This window comes from Protopterus annectens, chromosome 5.part0, assembly GCF_019279795.1.
Source record: "Protopterus annectens isolate FY-2018-M chromosome 5.part0, PAN1.0, whole genome shotgun sequence".
Classification (NCBI taxonomy): Eukaryota; Metazoa; Chordata; order Ceratodontiformes; family Protopteridae; genus Protopterus; species Protopterus annectens.
In genome coordinates, this window is record NC_056735.1 from 1,624,572,964 (window position 1) to 1,624,597,251 (window position 24,288).

The following is a 24,288-nucleotide window of genomic DNA, read 5'->3' on the forward strand; positions in this document are numbered from 1 at the left end:
ACTGAGTTGGGTCCAGTGTCTGGAGGTTTACTATATCACTACTGTTCATTTCCATGATAATTCTTTCCATGGCTTTACATAAAACACCTTATGGGTCTGTAGTTTCCAGGGTCTGTAGATGGCCCACCTGTGTGCAGACGGATGACTGTTGCTGTTCATGAGACACAAAGCCTGTTTGGAGGCTACAGTTAAATAGCAATTCCAGAGGGCCTGATAGGTCATGTTTCATGCTATTTAGAAGGTATCCTGGGATACTGTTTGGGCCCACTGATGCAGTGTTCTTGGCCTTATTGAGAGCATTAAGGAACTGTTCCCTAGTGATAGCAGGGGGAGTTATATTTGATGGTATTTCCTGAGGGAAGGTTGAGGGGGTAAAGTTAGAGATGGATTTATTGGCCAGTAAGTTTGCTATATCTTCTGCCTCAATATAGGTGGCTCCGTTTACAATGAGCTCTGCACAAGACTGTGTTATTACCTTTGAGGTTGCAGACCTAGCTAAGGAATACCTTATGGCTGTCCTTGGGCTGGGAGGCCAAATTTAGCTCAAATTTGGCTTTGGTAGACTTGTCCTCCGAGTTGTTTAGTTTGATGAGAGTGTTTTTATTCTGCTGGGTGCTGCACCTCCTAATTTTTGCTATGATTTTCTTCCTTCATTTATACAGGCTATTGATTTTGTGATTAAACCATGGCGGCTTGTTTTTTTAGTTAGTTTTTTACTTCTTCCTGGTGGTTACAGCTGCCTCTATGGATCTATTAACATGCTTGTGCAGGGTTTCTGTGAACAATTCTGCATAGGCAGCCGTGTTACCAAGGTTTATGAGGGCTTAAATTTTGCCAGGTTATCACTTAACAGGAAGTCAGCCTTAGAGTAGTTCCTGAATATTCCAGATTTAGCTGGGGATTCAAATTTTATTTTTACTTCAAAGGAGAGCATTTTTTGGTCTGACCTTACCAGGGAAGACATTGCAGTAGGGGATGTGGATCACTCTCTCATTTAGTCAGGACCAGATCCAGTATGGTTGCACCTCTGGTTGGTGTATTGACACTCTGGTCCAGTGTGTTTAGAAAATCCTGGAATCTCTCTTTTTCTGTAAGTTTGGTGTTGTATAGGATTCCCAGTTAATAGTGGGCGTAATTACAGTTGCCCACAAATATGGTATTGGATTGGATGGTGTTTCCAATAAATACATGGTATGGGTTTCCTGGGTCACAGAGGGGGACCTACAGCTTGTAAAGAAGTAGTATTGGATTTTGCCTATCGTGATATGAACATGGAGCAGTTCAAGTGCATAGTCCTGTCTGACCAGCCTTGAGGTACATTTATTTTTGATGCAAATCGAGACACCTCCACCTTTAGTCCCTTTCTGTGTTGTAGCTGGTCTAAATGTGTGGAAGGCATTATAACCTTGCACTGTTGGTGAGCTCTCTGTAGCTTTAAAGCATGTCTCAGTGACCACACAGATGTCAGCATTCTCTAGGGTGAAGACAGCTTCCAGGAAGTGGATTTTTTGTTTAGACTCCTAGCATTGAGCAGTAGTACCTTTAAATTTTCTTGGTTTTGATTAGCTATGTCTGAAGTACTTTCACTTTGGCATTGCCTAAAAAGGCACTTCAGAGAAGACAATGTTTTAGCCAATATTTAAAAGCCTAGAGGGAAAAGATGCAGACCATCTTTGGCAAAGCAGCATGGTCTGTTGACCATCTCCTCCCATGCTAACAAATATTGCACCCTTTAGAATGACACCAGAAATTAAGCCAATTATTAGTCAGTCATCTTTGTTCACACTGTGGCATCATCCTTGGAGAAGGTATAATGCTGCTCAATGCTAGGCTCATACCAACCTGAAACAAATATTCCAAGAGCTCCATAATGTCTCTCTTTGTATAGTCTATTGAGGTATGTCTCAAGTCATTTACTCCCATGTTGACTATGATCGAGTCATACTGATACTTGTGGTCCAATGACCTGAGTGCATGTTTAACGTGGCAGTTCCTAGCCCCCGATAAGCAACTGACCGTGACTTTCTCCTTACTCAGCCTGGTGAGAGGGACATCAGTGTGTCTCACGATGGGGTCTCCAATGACTAGAATGTTGAACTGTGTGGTGGCTTGCCTTATGGACTTAGTTGTAGAGGCTCCATGTGATGTAGCTGTATGTGTTGATGTGGGTGTTGTTTTGAAAGAGTGCATTTAGGGCTGATGAGGGTATTTGTTATGTGTACTTCATCTAGAAGGTCTTTGGGGTTTAGGAAGATAAAGTACCTCAGCAAATGCGGGTATTGTGTGTTATGGGTGCAGTATGTGTACTACTGACAATCTTATTGACATTAGGAGTACTTTTATGTGAGAGTTTTGCCTCCAGTGACATTGTGTAAATACGTCTCTCACATACCATATCAGTTATAACAATCACCTCACTAACTTTAGCTCTTACTTTAAACATCTATGACGTCTTGACCAACCACAAATCACCACTCCCCCCTCCCAGGATGGGCAGACCGATGCTGGCCACCCTCTCTCATCTGCTGCTTGCAGCACCAAACCACTAATCAAGTTCAGGTCTCCTGGGTCGAAGTCAGGATTTCCTCTCTGTACCACACATACTTTAAAAAGTTCCCACAAAACGCAGAATAATGATAACAATGTAACAGAAGGTGCATGTATTTGGATTAGAGAAATAACGAAAGAAAATAAGATCGATGATGATTATTTGACATAGAGGAAAAGTGATAAGATAATCAAAATGAAATATTGAGTACAGTGCTGTAAAATGTTCTGTATTCATCATTTCACATAGTCAAAGAAAGATCATTTCCAGTGGATTAATGATAGAGGAGGCTTTTGATAAAGAATGCATAGGGAACTTTATGAAAAAGTGTCATAGGCAGTTACTAGGCTTGCAATTCGGGGGGCCATTGAGGAGCTTAACCCAAATTCTCAGTTGCCACCAAGCACTGCCTGGTTTAGTCATTTGTTCAAGGTCACACAGTATGCATATCAAGGCTAAGGGGAATTAAACCCTGTACCAGAGGACTACAGTCAAAGCTTTAATGCTCTGTGCCAACTGCCAGACTTAGAGATGGCATGTGGGGGTGTCATTGTTTATGGAACAGTATCAGGGTATGAGGAAGAGGGGGAAAGATATCAAAACAGTGAGTAAATAAATTAAGAGCAACTCACAAGCACTTAGATCTGAGCTAGACAGAAATAAAACTAAACAAAGCCAATGCATACTAAAGTGCATTGAAATTTTGGAGAAAAAAAAATTAAAACTGCCTACATGGTTCTGCATAATTTATATAGGATTATCCATTTCCCTTTTTGCAGAGGATAGACCTACCTACCTACCTGTGCAGTTATATCCTGTGTGTGTGAGGGGAGGGGGGTAAAAATGAGAACTATTCTAAGTTTTTAAGACTAAAACTATTTCCTTTCTTCTAACAGCTACAGAATACTGTTTATGTAAGGAAGCACCTTACTATGAAGCATCACATCTTATGCAATAATGAGGCTACTTTGCTGATAAAGTAGTACTTTGCAATGATTGTCGGTATTGTTTGCTCTGCAAAATATTATGTTTTGACAAAAGTGTCCTACTCTGGACATGTTAACTTATGTTTTTAGTTTTGATACATCATTAGCAAGTTCTTAATGGTTATTACAGGTCTTAATTTAGGGATCCAGCTGGACTTTACCCAATACATATAAGCACCTCAAAAATGGAACAAAGGGCTCACCACAAGGCTGGATTCTTTGTACTTACTTCTTATAGTAAATCCACAGTATTTGCTATGCACCTACCTGCTTTCTGGTACCCCTTCAAGTATCCTACACATCTGCTGGGTTTAGCAACTCTCTAAGGACCTGTGGCACATTTCTCTCACAGAAATACAAAATAAGGTCTAGCAAAGAGCCCAGACAGCATGTGAACCTTCTACACATTCTACTCAACAAAGCCAAGGATGCCCACAGGGCTGCTGCAAATGGGATGCCAGATATGAATGCCTGCAAGGGGACAGGTGGGTTTTACACATCTGCTATCACACATCAGAGTTAGATTATTCTCTTTCGTTACATTCAAACATGCATATATTTAAATGACAGTCATGTAAATACCACATCAACTGTACAAGATATGTATTTTATTTCAGTTGGTCATAGACCAGATAATGCAACTGTAATTTCCCAGATCAATCTTCAAACTGTATACTTTGATTCCATTATTTTAAGACTGGACATTTTAACCTTAATTCCCAAAGCCAGTTTATTTGGAGCTTTGTACATTCCCTTAACAATAAAGAACATTGCCTACAAGGTAAACAGTCGCTTACCTGCAGCAGAGGTGAAACGCTCTCTCTGGTCTTCCTTCAGATTCAGACTTCACATGCACAATTTCACATACTGCATTTGATTCTGTGTCTGCAGGATATACAAATAAAAGCAGGCAAGAAAACCAGGATAAAACATGTTGCCATATTTTCTTTGTACTTCATTGTAATTAAGGTGAAAAATTCAAAATAACTGCACCTTTTTATTTATAGGAAAAAAAAATTAATTTAAATCACTGCTGCAAAAACTAAGCCATCAAACATTTCTGACAGTGAAAGAAAGAAAAAAAGCAAAACTGGTCTGTGACTATAACATATTCCAAAATACAACTGTAACCTTGAAATATTAAAGTCGTTACATAGGAACTAATAATGAATTAAGATGAGTGTAGCAAAGATCAGGATTGAAGTGGAAATGAGTGTGCATATGCATGATTTATATTGTGCCTAAAATGTATTGTTTTCACTGCATGTACTTCTGTAGCAAAACACCCTCCTCATTTATACTGTACTGTGTGCGCTGTGTAATTTATAAGGAATGTAAATACTTGCCTGCTGTAGTCAGAGGCCGAACTTGTAATGCTTCTGTGGGTATCATGTGACGAAACCGGAGAAGGTCTCGATCTTCAATAATAGAAGCTCTGTGAGATCCTCCCTGAAAATGAAAGCGCATAGGGTGAACAATGAAGAAGTCCTGCACAGTGTGATGCACTGCAGTGTTGGAAAATCATTAACTAGTGAAAAAAAGACTCACAGCCAAAGCTTTTCTTTTAGACCAGTGCAGTTTATCTACTAGTCATTGCAGACTATTGCTTCTAACTCGTAACTACTTTTCAATATCCATCAAAATATTTAATCCTCCTGCTAAAGCCTCAACATTCTTGCTACTACTAGCTGTGCTACTCTGAATCCCTAAATCAACTAATCCAGCTCACTCTCAGATTCTCCTGCTTATTACTAACTTTATCCCTTACCCTTAGTCTGGTACTGTTGTCACTACTGTACCTCCATCACACCACAGACCAAGTGACTCTCTGAGCATTCATTCATCGCATCTTTTTTCCTTCAACAAGATTTGCCCTTCATACCTTTAATTCTTTTTGAGAATAATCTGTGACATCAAATTGTTGCTATTTTTGCCATCTCCAGTGCTGTACAGGAATAATGCCCTGCCTATGGCCAAGACAGAGTTTAATAAGCAGCTCAAGATGCTTGGCAAAGCAGACAGGGTAGGGTGGGCATGCCCACCCCTGGGATATCAGGGCATAGGCAAGGGAGGGTAGGCTGCCCATCCCTGGGGATATCAGGGCAGAGCAGGATACATAAAATTGCAATACCTCACACTAGGAGTAGCACTGTAGCATTTGTCCTAAGGGTAGGCATCTGTCTACCTCATCAAGTTGCCTCCTGGTGGTAGCCTTTATTAGTGAGCACGTAAGAGTGTGCATTCATAGATGAGGGCATTGTGGGTCTCTGCAGTAATGGTGGCAGCCCCCCCCCCAGGGTTAGGCCATAAAAAATACCCCCATTACTGGGATACTGGCAAGAGCACAAGCAACCCTCATGGATGCCTGTATGACGGCCATTCCAAATGGTTATTGCCCAATATTGTACTAGGGTAATCCCCTAGCATGGGGAAGAATGGGTGGAGTCTAACTGAAGGGGTCAGCAGACACGGGGAGGTGCAAAAAGTACCAAGAAAATAAAATAAAATGTTCCCTTTTTAATCAAAGGAGGCTCAGCAGTGCAAAGCATTCTAGTGATTGCCTTATTACTTTTGTACCAAGAACCACCAATACCCTTTCTTGGATGTTGTAAGTTTTTGCATACAAATTAGTAAGAGCAAAGGTGGTAGTCTCTTGACTTCTGCTATTACCTTCATTGCATGCAATTTATATTTTAATTCTAAATTCACCTTTCAAAATATCTTCATTCTTTTAAGTTATGTAAAGTGTTCATCTCTGAACAAATATTCCCGTATTTTCTAAATGTTTTACAGTTTTCCCCCAGTGAAACTTTGCCAGACTTATCTACACCAGTTTGGTATTAGTTCCGCTACCTGTCCATATTTCTACTAAATGTTCATTAAATCCCATCAAATCCTTAGTGTTTTTCACCACAGCGGCAAATTTTAGTATCACTACCAAGTTTACTATTACTTTTCTGTTTCTATTACTTATCATTAGATTGTAGCAGCCTTATTAGACACTAAACACCACACAACTCTTCATCCAGTCTAATGTAAATGACTTTTCAATAGCTTCAAGAACTACTAGATTGCAATATGAAATAATAATTTTTTTTTTTGGTTAAACACCTAACTGTATCTGATGCAAGAACCTCCTTTTAGGGGTTATCAAAAAGCATTAGCAAAGCAAACCACAAATTTAGTTTGAGTTAAAGAACTCAACGTACACTTCCTACTGACCCTTCCTACCACTTCATAGATAAAACCTACTAACATCAGTTTTCTAATTCTTTGTTACTACAAACTATAAAGTAGTAGTCCATTTGTTCATTCTCTGATGCCCACATTTTATTCCACACACGGTTATGGGTGAACAACAGCTTATCCTTGTAAGCAGCAGGTGTAATGCAAAGGAACTAGCCCTAGATGGGATGTCAGTCCTTTATAGGATGCATCCAAATATTCCCCTCACACACCACATACACCATACACACACCTATGGGAAATACCAAGAATTGACAATTTACTGAACAGCTCATCTTCTGGGCTGTAGGAGGAAACTGGATAACACAGGTCTTAGGTAAGTACTAGGCTAGCTGCCCTTGGTGGTCACTTTAAGCCTAGCCAATTTCCCTTTTGGCTCAAATTATCCCATTTGGTTAGAGATTGGTCTTACTTATCTCATAGTCAATAATTATATATTACCCCTAATGAGAATAACTGGGATCATACCATAGATAATTTGAGGGGACCTATGACTGGGATAGAGCATTAAGGAGCTGCTTCCGTCTATTAGTAGTACAGGTGCAGTCACAGGGTAAATTTTCAATTTTCCATTCATAGATTCACGTTGTGCTTGAATATGGATAGGTTGTGCTTGAATATGGATAGGGATGAAAGTACAGTTGTGTAAAATCTTACTATAACAGTAGATGCCTTTCCTATTAAAGGGATTCCCTGCCAAGGGTAGCCCAATGTCCATCCAATATACCAAAGACTTAGCTTTCAAGGGCATTGTACATCACACGTACACCCCCCCCCTTACAAAGTAGGGTATAAAGGTGACGTATGGACATACATACCCCAGAAATGAATAGGGAGGTAGGGAGTGAATACTGCAACAATGAAGAGAAGGACATCTACTGTTAAGATTTTACACAACTATACTACATGTCCTTCCATAGCACTGTTGAAGTATTCCTTATGAAAGGAAGAGTACAAAAACTCAAGAAGAATCTAGGGAGGAGGAAGGCCCAGAAGTGTCCTCAAAAAAGTCATGCAGGATATCCCTGTCAAATCCAGCTCTAGCCCTGGAAACCACATCCAGCGTGTAATGTTTAGTAAAACTATGGACAAGTCCAAGTAGCAGCCTCCAGGATGGAACTGGTATCCAGTCCCTTGAAAAAGCACCAGAGGAGACCATAGCCCTGGTAGAATGAGCCTGTACAGCAGTACAAAGGCTTTTCACATGAAGAGTACCACAAGGAAATGGCCTTTGAAATCCAAGATGAAAATGTTTGCTTAAAAACAGCCAAACCTACAGATCTAAAGTGAAAGGAAACAAAGTTGTTCATACTTGCAAATGGCCTTAGTCTTACCCAAATAATATCTGAGCTGCCTATGTAAATCCAAGTTGTGAAGAACCTTCTCACTGGCAGACTGCAGAGAATGGAAAAAGGTGAGTAAATTTATAGACTGATTAAGAGACACTTCATTAACCACTTTGGGCATAAAGGAAGGATTAGTACAAAGAGACACCCTGTCCCTATGAAAAACTATAAAAAGGGGGACAGCCACAAGGGCCTGAAGCTCAGACACCCTTCTAGTTGAGGTAAGAGCCAAAAGAACAACAGTTTTCTAAGTACAATGCTGCAAGGAAACCGAGACTGCAAACTCAAAGCAGCCTTAGTTAATTTTTCAAGAACAAAATTAAGGTCCCAGGAAGTAGGAATAGTCTTCCTGGGAAGCCTAATATGAAGAACACCTTTAAGAAATTGTTTGACCTCAAACCTAGAAGCCAAAGGAGGAGTCAAAGACAAGCAGAAATAGCTATAAGGCGAGCTTTAACTGATGAGCATGCCTACCCAGCATGGATCAATTCACACATAAGAGAACAACAAAGGAACTTCTACAGAAAGTGGATCCTGGGTTACAAGCAAGACACCAGATGGAAAATGTCTTCCATTTGGACAAGTAAAAGATTTCCTGGTAGTGAGTTTCCTGGCCTCCTGCAGAATCCGAAGCACGTCCTTGAAAAAAGGATGCCTAAAAGGGATCAAATCCCATCACCAACAGTGTCAGATGAAAAGTAAACAAGTGAGGACAGATGAGACACCTCTTGTCTTGTGTGAGAAGGTCCGTGTGAGGTAACTTGTGGTGATCGCCCTTGGCTAAATGCAAAAGAAGAGGGAACCAATGCTGTTTGCACCAAAAGGGAGCCAACAACAAGATTTTGGGAGAGTCTTGTCCTACCTTACATACCAGAGAACATAGGACTCTGGTGCAAAAAGAGGAAGTCGTCTGTTCAGAAGGAAAGCAAAAAAGTCCATAAACACATTTTTGGAAGCATCCACTCGTGAGTGTGTCATGGACCTGCTCAGTGAGTCTGCCACAAAGTTCTGTTCTGAAGGAATATAAATAGCCTGAAGCATTACCTGACACTGGGCAGCCAGATCTCAAACCTGAAGAGCTAGTCTGCACAGGAGGAAAGACTCATCCCCCCCACTTGTTGATGTACCACATCACTGTGGTATATTGTCTGTAAAGATTTTGAGAGGACCTGGATGAAAAAAAAAAGTATGGAAGGCCTGAAGAGCAAGGAGGAGAACTCTCATCTCCTTGATGTTGATATGGTCCACCCACTGATGAAGGGACCAAAGGTCATGAACCTTTAGAGAGCCAAAAGAAGACCTCCAACCCATGTCTGAGGCATCCAAAAAGTTCCTGAGATGGGACTAGGGGCTGAAAAGGAACCCCTTGGTTGGGAGACAGCTGATGAATCCACCACTGAAGCTCTAGCTTGAGGCATGGAAAAAGAGGAACTAGAAAGTACAAAGGATAAGAATTTTGAAGCCATACGGACTTTAGGAACCACTGTAGTTTTTTCATATGGAGCCTTTGCTAGAGGAAGCATAGGTATAGTGGAAACTATGTATCCAAGAGCCCTTAGAAACTCCCTGACCATAACTAAGACTTGAAGAAGGGATTGAAAAACAGGCAATTGGAGTAAGAGCCATGGCAGGTGGCAGGGATGCCAACATAGGAATAAAATGGAGCCCACACCCAAGAAAAACATGATCCTGACAAGGAGTCAGGAAGGATTGCTGGACATTTATTGTAAACCCTAGGCTTTGCAAAAAGCAAATAGAATAGTGGAGGTGCTGAAGTAGGGTTGCTGGAGAAGCCTGGATGAGCCGGTTGTCCAGATAAGGAAAGATATGTAATCTCACTCGTCCTGCAAAAGGCAGTCACTGGAGTTATGGATTTAGTGAAGACCTTTGGGGCTCTAGAGAGGCCAAAGGGCAAAGCAGAGAACAGAAAACGCAAAGAAGAAACAAAGAAATGCAAAAAATTCCTGAAACAGGGATGAATAGGAGTGTGAAGATGGGCATTCTTAAAATCCAGACAGACTAGGAAAACCTGAGTAAAAGAAGAGGAAACAGGGTCTATAGAGACAGCATTCAAAAGGAAGGAATCCTCAGAAAGGTGTTGAGCTGAGAAAGATCCTGAATGGGCCTCCAGCTGCCTTCTTTCCTGGGAACCAGAAACATTCTTGAATAAAAACCCTTCCCCCTTGAAGAGCAAAAACTGCTTGGATGGTGCCTTGATACAAAAGGTCCTGAAGAACGTCCAGAAAAAAGGGCAGCTGTTCATGAGGTTGAAGAATGTCCAAAAAAGGAGGAAGGGATTTCTGCACCATGAAACAACCCTGACGAATGATGGACAGAACCCAAGGATCTTGAGTGAGTCTTAACCAAATGTGAAGAGAGAGGGATTGATGAAGTGATAAAGGAACCTGACTACCTTCTTCCCTCCCATCAGACGGAACCTGGTTTGTCTAGAAAAGGAGGCTTCTGATTAAGAGCTTGAGTAGACTTGGCAGAAGAAGCCGTTCTAGAATGCCTTTTACCTTTGGGAGGAGGAAGAGACTGTCTACGTATAAAGGCATGCTTGGAAGGATAATTCCTCTGAAATTTGGGAACAGGGGAAACAAAATAGTTTCAATCATGCAAGGATTTACCCTTCTCCTGCAGGGACTTAAAAAGCTCAGCAGCTGCAAAACCAAACAGACTTTTGTTGTCAAGAGGAGCATCCATCAATTTAGCCTTAATATCATCAGGCAAAGGTTGGCAGTGAAGCCAAGAGTAACATCTTAACATAGAACCAGAAGCAGCATCAGCTGCATCATAATTACATGTAATAAAATGACAGGCTACTCGAGAACAAGCATAACAAAGAAAGTGCCGAAGCCTTCCCTTCAGAAGCAGAAAGGTCAGAAATAATCTGAAAAGCCTGAGAGAGAAGAGCTATATGGTCTGATAGTTGACAGCTTGAAAGGCCAAGGAAGCAGCAGTGTACACCTTTTTGCCTAGTCTTTCCATGGCCCTACTGTCATTATCACAAGGAAGGAATTAATTTGGTGGTAGGTAACAGTTTGGAATGTTTGTCAAAAGAAACAAGCAGATGGGTCGGCAGAAGGGCATTTGTACAGAAACATACAATCATCAGGCACCTTATAAAATCTATCAGTTTTTTTGGGGGCTGGAAATCAGGAGCCTGAGAATTTGCTGGAAAAACTGTCCAACAAGGGAGCAAGGACAGGGGGGAGACAGCAGAGGGCTTAGGAGACTCGATCTGGAGGAGGTCATAACATCTCTTCTGGATGTCAGAAGCCTGGGTACAGTCCCATTTAAAAAATCCCATCATACAAGAAATAGCATCCCCGAAGGTAAGTTCTTCAAAGACAGAATCTGAACTAATGGAAATGTCCATCCTCAGAACCACAGTCTAACAGAAAAGGACCAAGAGGAATAAGCAAAAAACTTTTCTCCACAGTCCAATTCCCTATCAGAAGGGTTCTGCTCCCTAGGCCTCTTAAGAGAAGTAGATGAGCGGGCAGGAACAGAAACTCCTTGTGGAGGCTTCAAGGCCAAAACTGCAACAACCCTGTGTGAAATCCTGCCATTCACATGGAGGAACCTTAGGAGTATGGGAAATATGTTTTGCTTTCTGCTTCTTTTTCAAAGGGACGTCAAGCCCTAAAGATCTTAGGAGGTTTGGACCCTCACTGACAATCAATGCAGTGGCAATATCCTTCCTACAAGAATCTGTGGAAAACCCCTTGGACCCTCACATATGATCAGCAGTGGCACCCCCTCAACATCCATAACAAATGTCTGCAGAGCCTCCAAGGACATGCAAGAAGCCATATCCATGCTGGCCTCTGAATCAGTCATGGCAGAAAAGACTGACATAACAAGATGATCATCCGGGCTTACAACAGCTTCAAGAGAGACATCTGGGGGAGGTAGTACAGCAGCCAAATCCAATAAACTTCTTTTTGTCTTCTTCTTGGCAAAAGGCTGACCCTTGGGCTGGAACAATTCTGCTTTGCACCCTGCGCTTAAAACCTAAAACATAGGTTCTCATGATAGAGAGACAAGGAGGAGAGAGAACTGTGAAGAATATTAGGGACAAACACTTGACAAACCGTGCATGATGTGAGAAAAGCCCAAGCAAAACAAACACTGCTTGGGATGGTCCCTATGGGGAAAGTGTCCCACACTGGCATTTTCCCTTTCTGGATGACATGTGACCTCTCAACAAAAAGAAAGATAAGAAAAACCCAAACGGGACACTTGTCTGAAAATAGCTTGTTAAACAGATGAAGAAGCATTAAGACTGACCATCAAATATGGCATTCAGACTGGCTGCAAAGAAGTTCTGAGTTATGCATGTCTATATGCCACCTTTATGCCCTACACCATGAGAAGGGAGCATATGTGTGATGCATGAAGTCCTTGAAACCTGAGGCTTTTGTTTACTGGCCAGAAGTTGGGCTACCCTTGGTAGGGGATCCCTTTAATAAGGAACACTAAAACAGTGATATGGAAAGACATCTTAGTTTTATGAGGATGGGGAGTCTGTTCCAGAGCAGCAGTATCCTCAGTGAGATATACCTGTCCCTCTAAATTGTTCGGTTGATGTTGCAGAAGACATTTAGATGCCTAAACTGAGTATTAACAATACCATTTGACTAGCTAATGTGCAGTAAATCCATAAGTATTGCTTCAGAGAATGCCTTGTATACAAGACACAGGTCACCTCTTAGTCTGTAGGATACAGAGTAAAGTGACAAAGCTTTGAGTCAGTCCATGTAGGACATAGATAAAACTCACCAGGATACAAGGATGACACATCTACATGCAAAACACAGCCCAAAAGGAAAACAAGACAGAAAACTATCAGTTATGAAGCAGCAATGCTAACAAGACACCCTCTAATTTACTGAGAAGGAATATCCTGGACTGAAACAAGAAAGGCCATAAGGTACAAAATAAAATAGTACTTTATTTTCTAGAATCAGATGATTTTAGCATGCCACGATGCAATCATCTCTTGGAATTATGAGGAAAAAGCACAGGAAATAGTTTAAAAATAAAAATGGGCAATCTGCAGGAAATGTTTTCATGCTACCCACTGACTATAACCTCAGGTTTCTGTTTTTTAAACTGAAATCACAAATTGCATTACACAAAACTGGCTTTTTCTAGTTAAGTATCATTAAGTAACACTGCACCACCTTAAATGTACCTGTTCTTACCTTCCTAGAGAGCTACCCTTATCTTCAATTCCGTGCTACATAACTCATATCCTTTTCTTAGTTCTTGTTAAGATACAAATGCATTCAGCTGCTCATGTCACATGTCACAGTTACCCTATAAAGATGACTGGCCTTGTCATAACACTCAAATTCCAGTCACAAAGAATCACTCAAGATGATTGACTTATTAAACCCTTTTCCTTCAAGATTCCCAGATTATGGAATTCATTACGAGTCCAGATTTTAACCTTTTGTTTATATAAAAATTATCTTTGTATTCACGTAGGTGCAAGTATTACACATTATTTAGCATATCTGAACTTACTATGTTATGCAACTAAACAATCACTTAGATTCTGGCTGATGTTCTGCACTGTACGGCTAGCTTTGTAGCAACCTCCTCAGTGCATTTCTTTGTCAAAAATGATTAAATGAAAAGAACATGTTGCTGCAAAAACTAGCCATACAGCAGAAAGCAAAATTAAAGCCTACATAATAATCCAGCATGCATTTTTTAATCTTCTTTTAAAACTCAGCATGCATTTTTTAATCTTCTTTTAAAACGTCTGTAACAGATCATAGCTGAAACAGTACTTGGGGATTCAAGTCTACTTACTAAGCTACAGTAACTCTGTAGGGTGTGTAACATGACAGACACTTCAATTACCACCTGCACCACATGAAGTCTATGATAAATATCTGGAGTCAAAAAGCCACACCCATGGATGGATAAAGCCCTGACCATGTCCCAGGTGATCTGGGTTCTGACAGTACCTCAGAACTACTAATGGGGGACGATAGGTGTGCTTATTCTGGGAGAGAGGAACTGCGTCTGTGTTAAGTGTGTGTGGTCCCTCACAGTCCTAGCAGAGGTTAGGTGTGAAGGGATGCTGGGGGTATGTCTACCCAGAGCCCAGAGTTCAACTTGCTTCCTGGACCATGCCTCATTTCCCAGACAACCTTCACAAATGTCACCGTACAAGGAGTAGAGATTAGGGCCACAATCTAACTTGTAATTCGGACCGTGTGTAACAATGGTGGATCTCTGCTCCACTGTGCTCTGCCATGCACATTCTCTTGTCTCCTTAGAGATTGGAGGATCAAACCTACAGTCTGGAGTAGTACTAAAATACCAGTCTACCTTATGACAATCGGGTGAGGACTAAGGGACTATACTGTCTCACTGGACATAACCACTCAGTAAAGACCTGTGAGCAAAATCACAGTCTCAAAGAATCATTCACAAGCTTAACTGCATCGCAAACTAGTAAACAAGGTTTGTTTTACTAAGATTTCAAACATTATTAGGAACACTTCTCCTAAATAGGGACAGTTGAGAGGCTTGCAGGTGGTGTAGAAAGAGAATTTAACAGACCTAAATAAATATGAACACTGCTTGACAATCTTGTGTTTGCACTGGGGGGAAATGAAGATGTGCATACTGTATATATATATATATATATATATATATGTGTGTGTGTGTATGTGTATATATATATATATATATATATATATATATATATATTTTTTTACACAAGTGGAAGCAGATACTTCTGAACTTAAAAAAAATAATTCATTATCAACTTCCTTAAAGAGCCCACAGTAAATGAAAGAGTTTAACATGCATTCCGGTACCTTCCCATCAGAGGTCAAGTAGTGCCAATGTACAAAAATAACTTAGAAAACTGTTAGTTGTCACTTGTGTAACCTTCCTCTTTTTTTGTGGAATGTTGGCTTCCTTTAGCATGCCATCTTCAAAAGTGTCAGCAGTGAACTGAATTTATGCCTCAAAAGACATGATATATTAATCACAGAAAATCTCTGAATTTGTTGGTAAACCACAAGCATATGTGAAGAAATATGATACCACAGAAATCTGAAAACAGCATAAGTAATATGTCAGAGATGTGAGAAAAAGGGGTAAGATTTAGACTTTGAAACAAGTGTATGTAAAAATATAGAAAACAAAGACAACTCAGCTATTTAAACTAGCTGTAGCAAGTGGAGTTTATAGGTATTGTATGAAGTCTGGACAGAAGACTGGGATGTGCTTCAACTGACCTGTGACTTTATTGATATTATGTTTAGTTTTTATTGTTCTAATGTACCCTAAGTACTTGGTAAGCACTGAATAAAATTTGACTTGATCTGAATCTGTTCACCAATAGGCATGCCTAGTGGCATTAGTTTTGGTTTACCCTAACAGGGTATTTGAAAACCATAGAAAGGTACTAACAGCTCACTAAGAAACTCCTAAATGGAGAAAGCAGAGAGGGAGAGAGAGATGAAGATGCAATCAGTAATAAAAGTAGAGGTGTAGGCATGACCGTTAGTGAGAGGCATACTGTGGTCTGTTGAAAGGTCATTATTTCACTTGTTCATTGACAGTTTCAGACTAACAATTAAGGAGACATTTGTGAGGACTGAGCCAGCAGGAGCATTTTACAGCTGAAGCAAAGACATACCTGCACAGATCACTCCTTATCAGTAAACAGCTTGGAAGGACCCTAGGGATTTTTCTTAATAAAATGTCCATCACAGAACTGGAGTAATATGCACTGAGGGAAAGAGGCACAGACAATCATTACTACTGTATGTATACATTTGCTTTATTGTTTCTGTCCTTTGTTGTCTGCACTTTGTTTTTCCCAACCTTCCTCCCAAGTGTTGTAGTCTTAAACTTGGTGGCTTTGGAATTGCACACTCCTGCTGTAAATCTGATTTTGGTCGCTCCTCCCTGTCCAATTTGTTTTGATCACTCAACCTAGTGCAGTGAGATCATTTGAGTAGGACAACCTCCTTGCTTTTTTGACTCTGGACACTCCACCCTGTCTTATCTCATCAGCTTAGTTTACTGAGTCGAGAGACAGCATTTGGGAAAGCCAACCCCCCTTAGTTCCCTAATCTTGAACTATCTTCTGTTTCTTCCCTCTCCACTTAAAAAAAATGTACACTTTATTCAGCTGCAGTTACTGTAATTGCAGTCTTCATACTTTATTACCTTATTTTTGCTGTGTGTTCTTAAGTGTTCCAGTGTTTTTATTCTGCTGCATTACTGCTTGTTAGTAGCCTGATTAAATTTATCGGTTATTCTAAACATCTTAGCTTTGGTTTTAGCAATTGTGCTTCAGGCCAGTTACTTTACATTTAAGAAGGTTCTTGTGGTCTACACTCTTGTGGACAAACCCACTTTCCATAAGTCCGCCCAAGCATTCGGAAGACCATGTCTGGACAATTCCCATCAGTTTCTCCTGCCAGTCTTGTCGTCACGGGCATACTGAGACAGTGTAGCAACTGGCTCATGTTTACTGACAACCCTCTTCTCCTAGAAACATAATTCATCCACCTGTGAGAATTGCATGTACATCAGTAACCGGGAGTCCATGCTCTCTTGCGCCACGGTCAGTATCCCTGACAAAAAAGGAGATTGCCAGCACAAACACCACACCATTCACATCACATAGCCAAGCACCACACACACACACCCCTATGCAAAGGTCCTCAATAAAAACTTACCTAAACAGCAGAGACCTCCAAACACACTCACAGACATTTCACACACAGCACCAAACACATCATACACAGCAGACAACACACCAGTGTTTCACAAACACAGCCCATAAGGCAAAACAATAAAGCATCACAGCCAACAAGACATAACAATAAACCAAACATACTAGTCATTGGTGACTCAATTGTGAGACACACTGATGTCCCCCTCACCAGGCTCAACAAGGAGAAGATCACAGTCAGTTGTCTGTCTGGTGCCAAAATTCGCCATATCACGCACACCCTCAAATCTGTCCACAAGTACAAGTAGGACTCTGTCCATGTTGGTGTGAATGGACTTGAGATGTACCTCCCTGTACTATGATTGAACTATGGTTGTGTGTTCCAGACAGGTTTGACCAAAGCCCTAAGCAGCATCCTACCTTCACCAAGAATGATACCACAATACCAACAAAAAATAATTGACTTCAACAATTGCCTTAGTTTCTGGTGTCATTCCAAGGGGATCCAGTATCTGCCTGTGATGATATGGTCGACAGGCCTCGATGCTTTGCCATAGATGGCCTTCACCTGTCACCACTGGGTTTCTGGATCCTGGCCAAGGCTCTCACCTCCTCCACTGTACCTTTTTTAGACAATGTCCCAAAGACAAACCTTCCAAATAAAAGAGCTGTCAAAAAGCAAATTAAAGGTCAGGCTGCTTAACGCTAGGAGCCTTAACCAGAAAATGGACTCATTGGAGGCTCTCCTTGCACTGGAAGATGCCGATGTCTGTGTGATGACAGAAATTTGGTTCAGGGCTGCAGAGAGCACCCCTGCCTTACCAGGCTATACCTCATTTCACACATTCTGATGTCAGAATGAAGTCGGGAAGACTAAGGGTGGTGGAGTCTATCTTCATTAAGGACAGGCACACCTCCAGACTGGTTTGTCAGCATGACGCACTGGAACTACTCCAGGTGCAACTGACAGTTGGCAAGACACCCATCCAAGTTATAGCTAGCTATAGACCCCCCTGTATGACCCAGGACACCCACTCCTCTTACCTGGATCTACTTGACTCCATCAAGGTACCACATAACACCCTGATCCTTGATGACTTCAACTACCCCACCACAGACTGGGTGAACTATTCTTGCACTAATGTACTCTCTCAACGATTCCTTGACTTCATCAATTCTAACACACTAGACCAGCTTGTCTCATCCCCTACAAGGGGAGATAACATTCTGGACTTGCTTCTCACCAGCATGGGCGACCACTGCATCACTACTATAGTACATTCTTCCCTGGTGAGGTCAGACCATCAGACTGTCTCATTCGAAGTTTCTTTCCCACAGAACCCCCCTCAGCCATAATCAAGCTAAAAACTCTTTCAAAAGCTGACTACAACCTCCCAAGGGAGGGTATCTGTAGCTTCACACTACCGCCCCCCTCAGAGGATGCAGACAACTATGCTGAACAGTATGTCAATCCGTATACAAGCACTGTACAACTGCATTGACTCAACCATACCAAACAGAATTACAACCTGCTCCTCAAGGAAACACAAACCTGTTTGATGGACATCCTCTATCAACAGGCTTTACAACAAAAGGAAGAAACTGTTGTCCAAGGGTAAAAAGAAACAAATCACAAACTGAAAAAACTCCCACTTTAGACTCAACAAGCAAATTAGATCACTAGTGAAAATCTCCAAGGCGAATTATGAATTGGAACTAGCCTCCAAAACAAAGGGACCAAGAAGTCTTCTTCAGTTACATCAGGAACCTCCATGGCATAGCCAAGGTTTTTTTCTGAATTAGTACTTAACTGCATCATTACACTGATCCTGTTGACTTAGCCAATCTGCTAGCAGATATGTTCAGCACAAACTTCACCCCTCTTTCCCCTCCACAAAAGCCCTTTCAACATCCCCACTACTTGTCCCACTCCTCACATCTCCGTAGATCAAGTGTTGCAGGCCCTATCCAAGGCAAAGAACACAGCTCCTATGGGACCTGATAGTAACCCAGGATGTATTCTGCACCATCTCCAGCAAGAACTGGCTTTGCCATTGAGCACCCTATTCAACCACAGCCTAAGTACAGGCTTCATTCCAGCAGAGGGAAGAAATGCTATTGTCATCCCCTTGCACTAAGGTGGCGGCACTACTGACCATGGAAACTATCCCCCCATTAGCTTGACAAGTCTGATCTGTACAGCCATGGAGCGTATTAGGGAGCTCATAAACAAGGATATAGGCACTCTCCAAAATTCAGATCTGTCAAGGCAGGCAGATCTTGCCTGTTGAACATGGTTGACTTCTTTGAGACTGTCACCAAGGCTCTGGATGAGGTAAAGTCAGTACATACAGCTTACCTTGACTTGGCCTTTGACACAATCCCCCACTCAGGCATCATCAAAAAGCTAACAACTTGGAGTAAATCCTTCTCTCATCAGGTGGGTGGCCAACTGGCTCACCGACAGAAAGTTAAAATACACACCTCCACCTCCAATAGCAGACTTATCACTAGTGGAGTTCCCCAGGAATCTGCCCTGGGACCCCTAGTGTTTGGCATCTATTTCTCAGAGGTCCAGGCAAAGACAAAAGGCCTGCAGCTGACCAAGTTTGCCGATGACTGTAAGTTGGGTGCTGTCATTGACTCCCCAAATGATGTTAACATACTGCAAGAGGGTCTCACAGCAACTAATGAGTGGTACCAAAGTCATGGCCTCCAGCTAAATGCAAAAAATGTACCATACTATTCGGCAAAAACATGACCCCTACCAATTATCACATCCAAACCCCCTAAGCACACAACCTGTGGTGAGATACCTGGGCACTCAGGTTGATAACCTCACATTCAACCATCATGTAGCGGCAGTGGTCAGAAAAGCCTTTTACTTGGTTCATCTAATAAGTAAAGGAATTGCATCCAGAAAAAAGGAGATTATTACCTCTCTATACTCCTCCCTCATTAGACCAATAATTGAGTACACTGCCCTGTTTGGGATGTACCTCTCCAAACATCTGCATTAACTGGAAAGGCCACGGAAATACCTCACAAAGAGAATCCATGGTCTCCAACACCTGTCCTATGCAGACATACAGGAATCAGTATCACTCTACTCGGTATCGTACAGATTGCTCAGGGGTGATCTGTGTCTTAACTACAAGGCAATCTCGGACCCTGCCCTACTAGAGATACTCTACTCTATATCCGTAAGTCTAACTCTTCATGCACTACCTGCTCAAAAGGCCTGAATCTAATATGCAATATCAACAAAACCTGTGGAGAGAGACAGCTTCATCTCCCAGAAAATGCCCAGTCTCTGGAACAGACTTCCCATACATGTCAAACAGAGCACCTTGCTGACCCTCTTCAAGCGCAACCTTGATAAGTGGATGGGAATCCACAAATTTGTCCCAGAGGTTCCACCTGCATCCCTCATTGAAAGGGGTGACACTTGCTGACTAAGGTTTCTTTTTGGGGAAAAACTCTTGGCTAGGCTTTTAAGGACCCCAGGGCCGTTAGCCTAGTAACCTCCCATGATCATGAGTGTTTTCAGCTCTGCCACCTACATTGTGGCCACTCAGTTTCCTTTTTCTTATGACAATTTGAGAAGCGTTGGTACTGTCAATGGAGGAAAAGACAAAGAACTTTTAGCTGTGACATTGCACTGTTATGTTTGTACTCAAACTATGCTGTTTAGACTGCCCATCCCCTGAAAGGTATAAATCATTGGGTTTAATGTGTAAGCAGCAGAAAGTACAGTTGTGTACACTTACCATAAATGTAGATGTTCGAGTGTCTTCACTGTTGCAGTCATCGCTGCAGGGTTCTCCCCTGCTGGCAGGCAGTCCTCAGTCGGCCAGAATCCCAAAGTCTGGGTCCGGCGTCGGCTGCTCAGCCATGCTCCCTGACGTCAGTGCGCCAGGAGTACAAAGCTGGCAGCCGACGCCATGTTCTCCAGTTTTTCTTGCCCCAGATGTCAGGTGTTCCAAAATGAGTATAACCCCATACCCTTTGCAAATACACCTGAGAAGAAGGGTGAAGAAGGGAACCACACAAAAGAAAAAAATAAGAGGGGACAGGAGGGAGGGTAACCCAGACTGCAACAGTGAAGACACTCTAACATCTACATTTATGGTAAGTGTACACAACTGTACTATGGTCATTGTGTTTCACTGTTGCAGTCATCACTGTAGGGTTGAATCCCAAAGCAGAAGAAAGGGGAGGTGGTCATAAAGTAGAGTGGGCGGCTAAAAGGCCCTGCAAGACTGCAGAAGCAAAGCCTGCCCTAGACTTAGAGTAGAGAGGTAGATTGTAGTGCTTAGAAAAAGTATGCACCGAACTCCAAGTTGCAGCTTCCAAAATGTCTTTGGTAGGTACTCCCCTGAGGAAGGCAGCTGAAGTAGCAGCAGCCCTGGTAGAGTGAGTCCTAATACTTCCTGGGATTTGCTTTCCATGGTGAGAGTAACAAAATCTGATTCCATGAGCGATCCATTTAGGAATGGTCTGTTTTGAAATGGCTTTGCCTTGGGAACTTGAAGCATAAGAAACAAACAATTGCTCTGTTTTCCTGATGTTCTTGGTTATGTCCAGGTAAAAACGTAGTTGTCTGTGTACATCCAAGGAATACAAGATCTTTTCCCCCCTATTTTGAGGATTGGGGAAAAAGGTTGGCAGGTGAATAGTTCAATTTAAAGCCACTTTGGAAACCACCTTAGGCATGAAAGTAGGATTAGTCCTTAAAGACACCCTGTCTTGGTGAAAAATAATATAAGGTTCCACAGCCATGAGTGCTTGCAACTCCGAAACTCTCCTGGCAGAGGTCAGAGCTAACAGGATGGCTGTCTTCCATGATAAAAACTTGATGTCAGATGTGGCAGCAGGCTCAAAAGGAGGTAAGGTGAGGTTTTCCAAAACATAGTTGAGATCCCAGGCAGGAATGGGTGGAGATCTAGGGGGGCCTTAAATTCTTAGCTCCTCTGAGAAACTGTCTCATGAGCTGGTGGGAAAAGATTGGAGGGTCTGTATTATAATGAGCAGAGATAGCAGAGGCATGTATCTTTATGGAAGAGAAGGAGAGACCCTTATGTAATAGGTCTGTCAGGTATAGTAAAATCAGAGGAATATTAGGAATAAGAGGATCCGAATCCTGAGCATGCATCCAGGTGCAAAATCTTTTCCATTTTCCTGCATAAGATTTTCTAGTGCTAGGGCGTCTGACTTCTAAAATGACATCCATAACCTGTTTGGGTAGGAGAGAATTAATCATAGACCCTGGATTAGCCAGGCTGAGAGTTTTGACATGACAGTGCAGAACCTGACCCTGGTGTTGGGTCAAAAGGTTTGGAGTCTGAGGTAAAACCCAAGGGGGCTCCTGAGAAAGGTTTTTCAGTGTTGGGTACCAAAACTGTTGAGGCTAATTTGGGGCCAGTAAAATTATCATCTTGAGCTTGTCCTGTTTGATCTTTAATAACACCCGTGGAAGAAGAGGTAGAGGCGGGAAGACATACCCCGAGAGGTTTCTCCAACTGAATGATAGTGCATCCACTTTCCATACTAGCTCGTGGAATGTCCTTGCGCAAAAAATCTATAGTTGATGATTGAGGTGGGATGCAAAAAGATCTATGTGCGGGCATCCCCAGACTGCTGTAATCATCTTGAATATTTCGGTGTCCAGCATCCATTCATGTGGGTCTGACAGGTTCCTGCTCAGACTGTCTGCCAGGATGTTTTGTTTCCCTGGTAGATACTGAGCTTGTAGGTCCACTTTGCAAGCTTGAGCTGTGTTCCATAGATTCATGGCTAGTCTGCAAAGGGGGTAGGAGTGTGAACCCCCTTGCTTGTTTATGTACCACATAACTGTGGTGTTGTCTGTCCGTATCAGTAGTTGTCCTGGTTGTAGAAGATTCCTGAAGGCCAATAGAGCATTCTGAACAGCTAACATTTCCTTTAAATTGATATGCAGGTGCTTCTGATCCTTTGTCCAAAGGCCCTGCAGACATTTTCTCTGCAAATGGGCTCCCCATGCGTAATCTGAGTCGTCCGTGGTTAGTATCTGGCTGGCTGGAGGCAGACTGAAGGCTTTCCCTTTGTTTTGAATACATGCCTTGGTCCACCAAAGGAATTCCCTTTGTAGACAAGGCAGGACGGTGATCTGTGTGTCTAGACTGTGGCAATGCTGGGACCATACACGTTTTAGGTACCACTGTATTTTCCTCATATGTAGTCTTGCATATGGTACGAGAAGGATGCAGGAGGCCATGTAACCCAAAGCCTGCAGGAATTTCCTTGCAGATAGCTGAGTTAATGATGCCAAGGTTTTGAAAGTTGAAGCCAGCTGTAATTGTTTTTCGGATGTCAGAAATGCCATCTGGGTTGTTGTGTTTAGAAGAGTACCCAGAAAAGTTATCTGTTGAGAGGGTGTCAAATTTGACTTTTTTATGTTCACAGTGAATCCCAGGAACTTGAGAAGATTCTGAACAAATTCTAGATGCTGGAGTAAGACATCCTTGCTGTCTGCTTGAATAAGACTGTCGTCCAGATAAGGGTAAATTTGAATTCCCTTGAGTCTGCAATAAGCTACTACTGGTGCCAGGCATTTGGTGAAGACCCTGGGTGCAGTAGACAATCCAAAGGGCAGCGCAGAGAATTGATAGTGCCCCGATCTGGCCTTGAACCAGAGGTATTTTCTGCACTCCTGTCTGATAGGAATGTGTAAATAAGCCTCCTTTAAATCCAATGTTACCATCCATGCATTTTTGCTCAGCATTGGAAGTAGCTGCTGCAGAGTAAGCATCTTGAATTTTGGTATCTCCAGGAAAGTGTTCAAGACTGACAGATCCAGGATGGGTCTCCATGAATTTAGCTTTCTGGGGACTAGAAAGAGCCTTGAGTAAAAACATTGCCCCATTTCTGAAAGTGGAACCAGTTCTATGGCCTTCATAGCCAAGAGGGCTTCCACCTGGTTTAAGGCCTCTAACCATTGATGTTTTGGTAGATCCGGCCATCCGTTTGGGTCTTGGTAGGGTATGAAAATGGAATTTGTAACCTCTTGAAACCACATCCAGAACCCACTTGTCTTGGGTTATGCAAGTCCAATTTAGGTGAAAAAGAGAGAGTTTTCCTCCGAGAGGTGCTTCCAGGCAAGAAGTTCCTGCAGCCCAGCAGAGGGAGTCATTGAGCCTGTTTTCTACTAGCTTGAGGTCTGTCCTCTCCACCCCTAGGGGTGGAAGCAGTCCACTTCTTGGTCTGTAGGAGGTCTGCATTTGGGGCCTTCCTCTGGAGCGTCTGTATCTACCCCTCTGAGGCCTGTCTGAATTGGGAAAGGACCAATTTTTAGTTAGCAGAAACAAAGCACCCTGAACCACTGCTAGGTTTCTGCTTACTGGTTTGTTCTGCATCCTCCGTTTTTTGGTTACCAATTTTTAGTTGGCCAATTCCTAC

At 42.2% G+C, this 24,288-nt stretch overlaps 1 protein-coding gene across 7 annotated transcripts in view; it reads right to left on the bottom strand.

Annotated features, from left to right (window-relative positions):
* Positions 1-24,288, bottom strand: part of TIAM1 (TIAM Rac1 associated GEF 1) — a 2,502,716-nt gene that overhangs the window by 40,441 nt on the left and 2,437,987 nt on the right. For all 7 annotated transcript variants that reach the window (XM_044071404.1, XM_044071407.1, XM_044071408.1 and 4 more), the window contains 2 exons: positions 4,881-4,983; positions 4,332-4,419 (listed from right to left, as the gene is read on the bottom strand). In XM_044071404.1, coding sequence (XP_043927339.1) covers positions 4,332-4,419; positions 4,881-4,983 — 191 coding nt within the window. The remainder of the gene's footprint in view (positions 1-4,331; positions 4,420-4,880; positions 4,984-24,288) is intronic.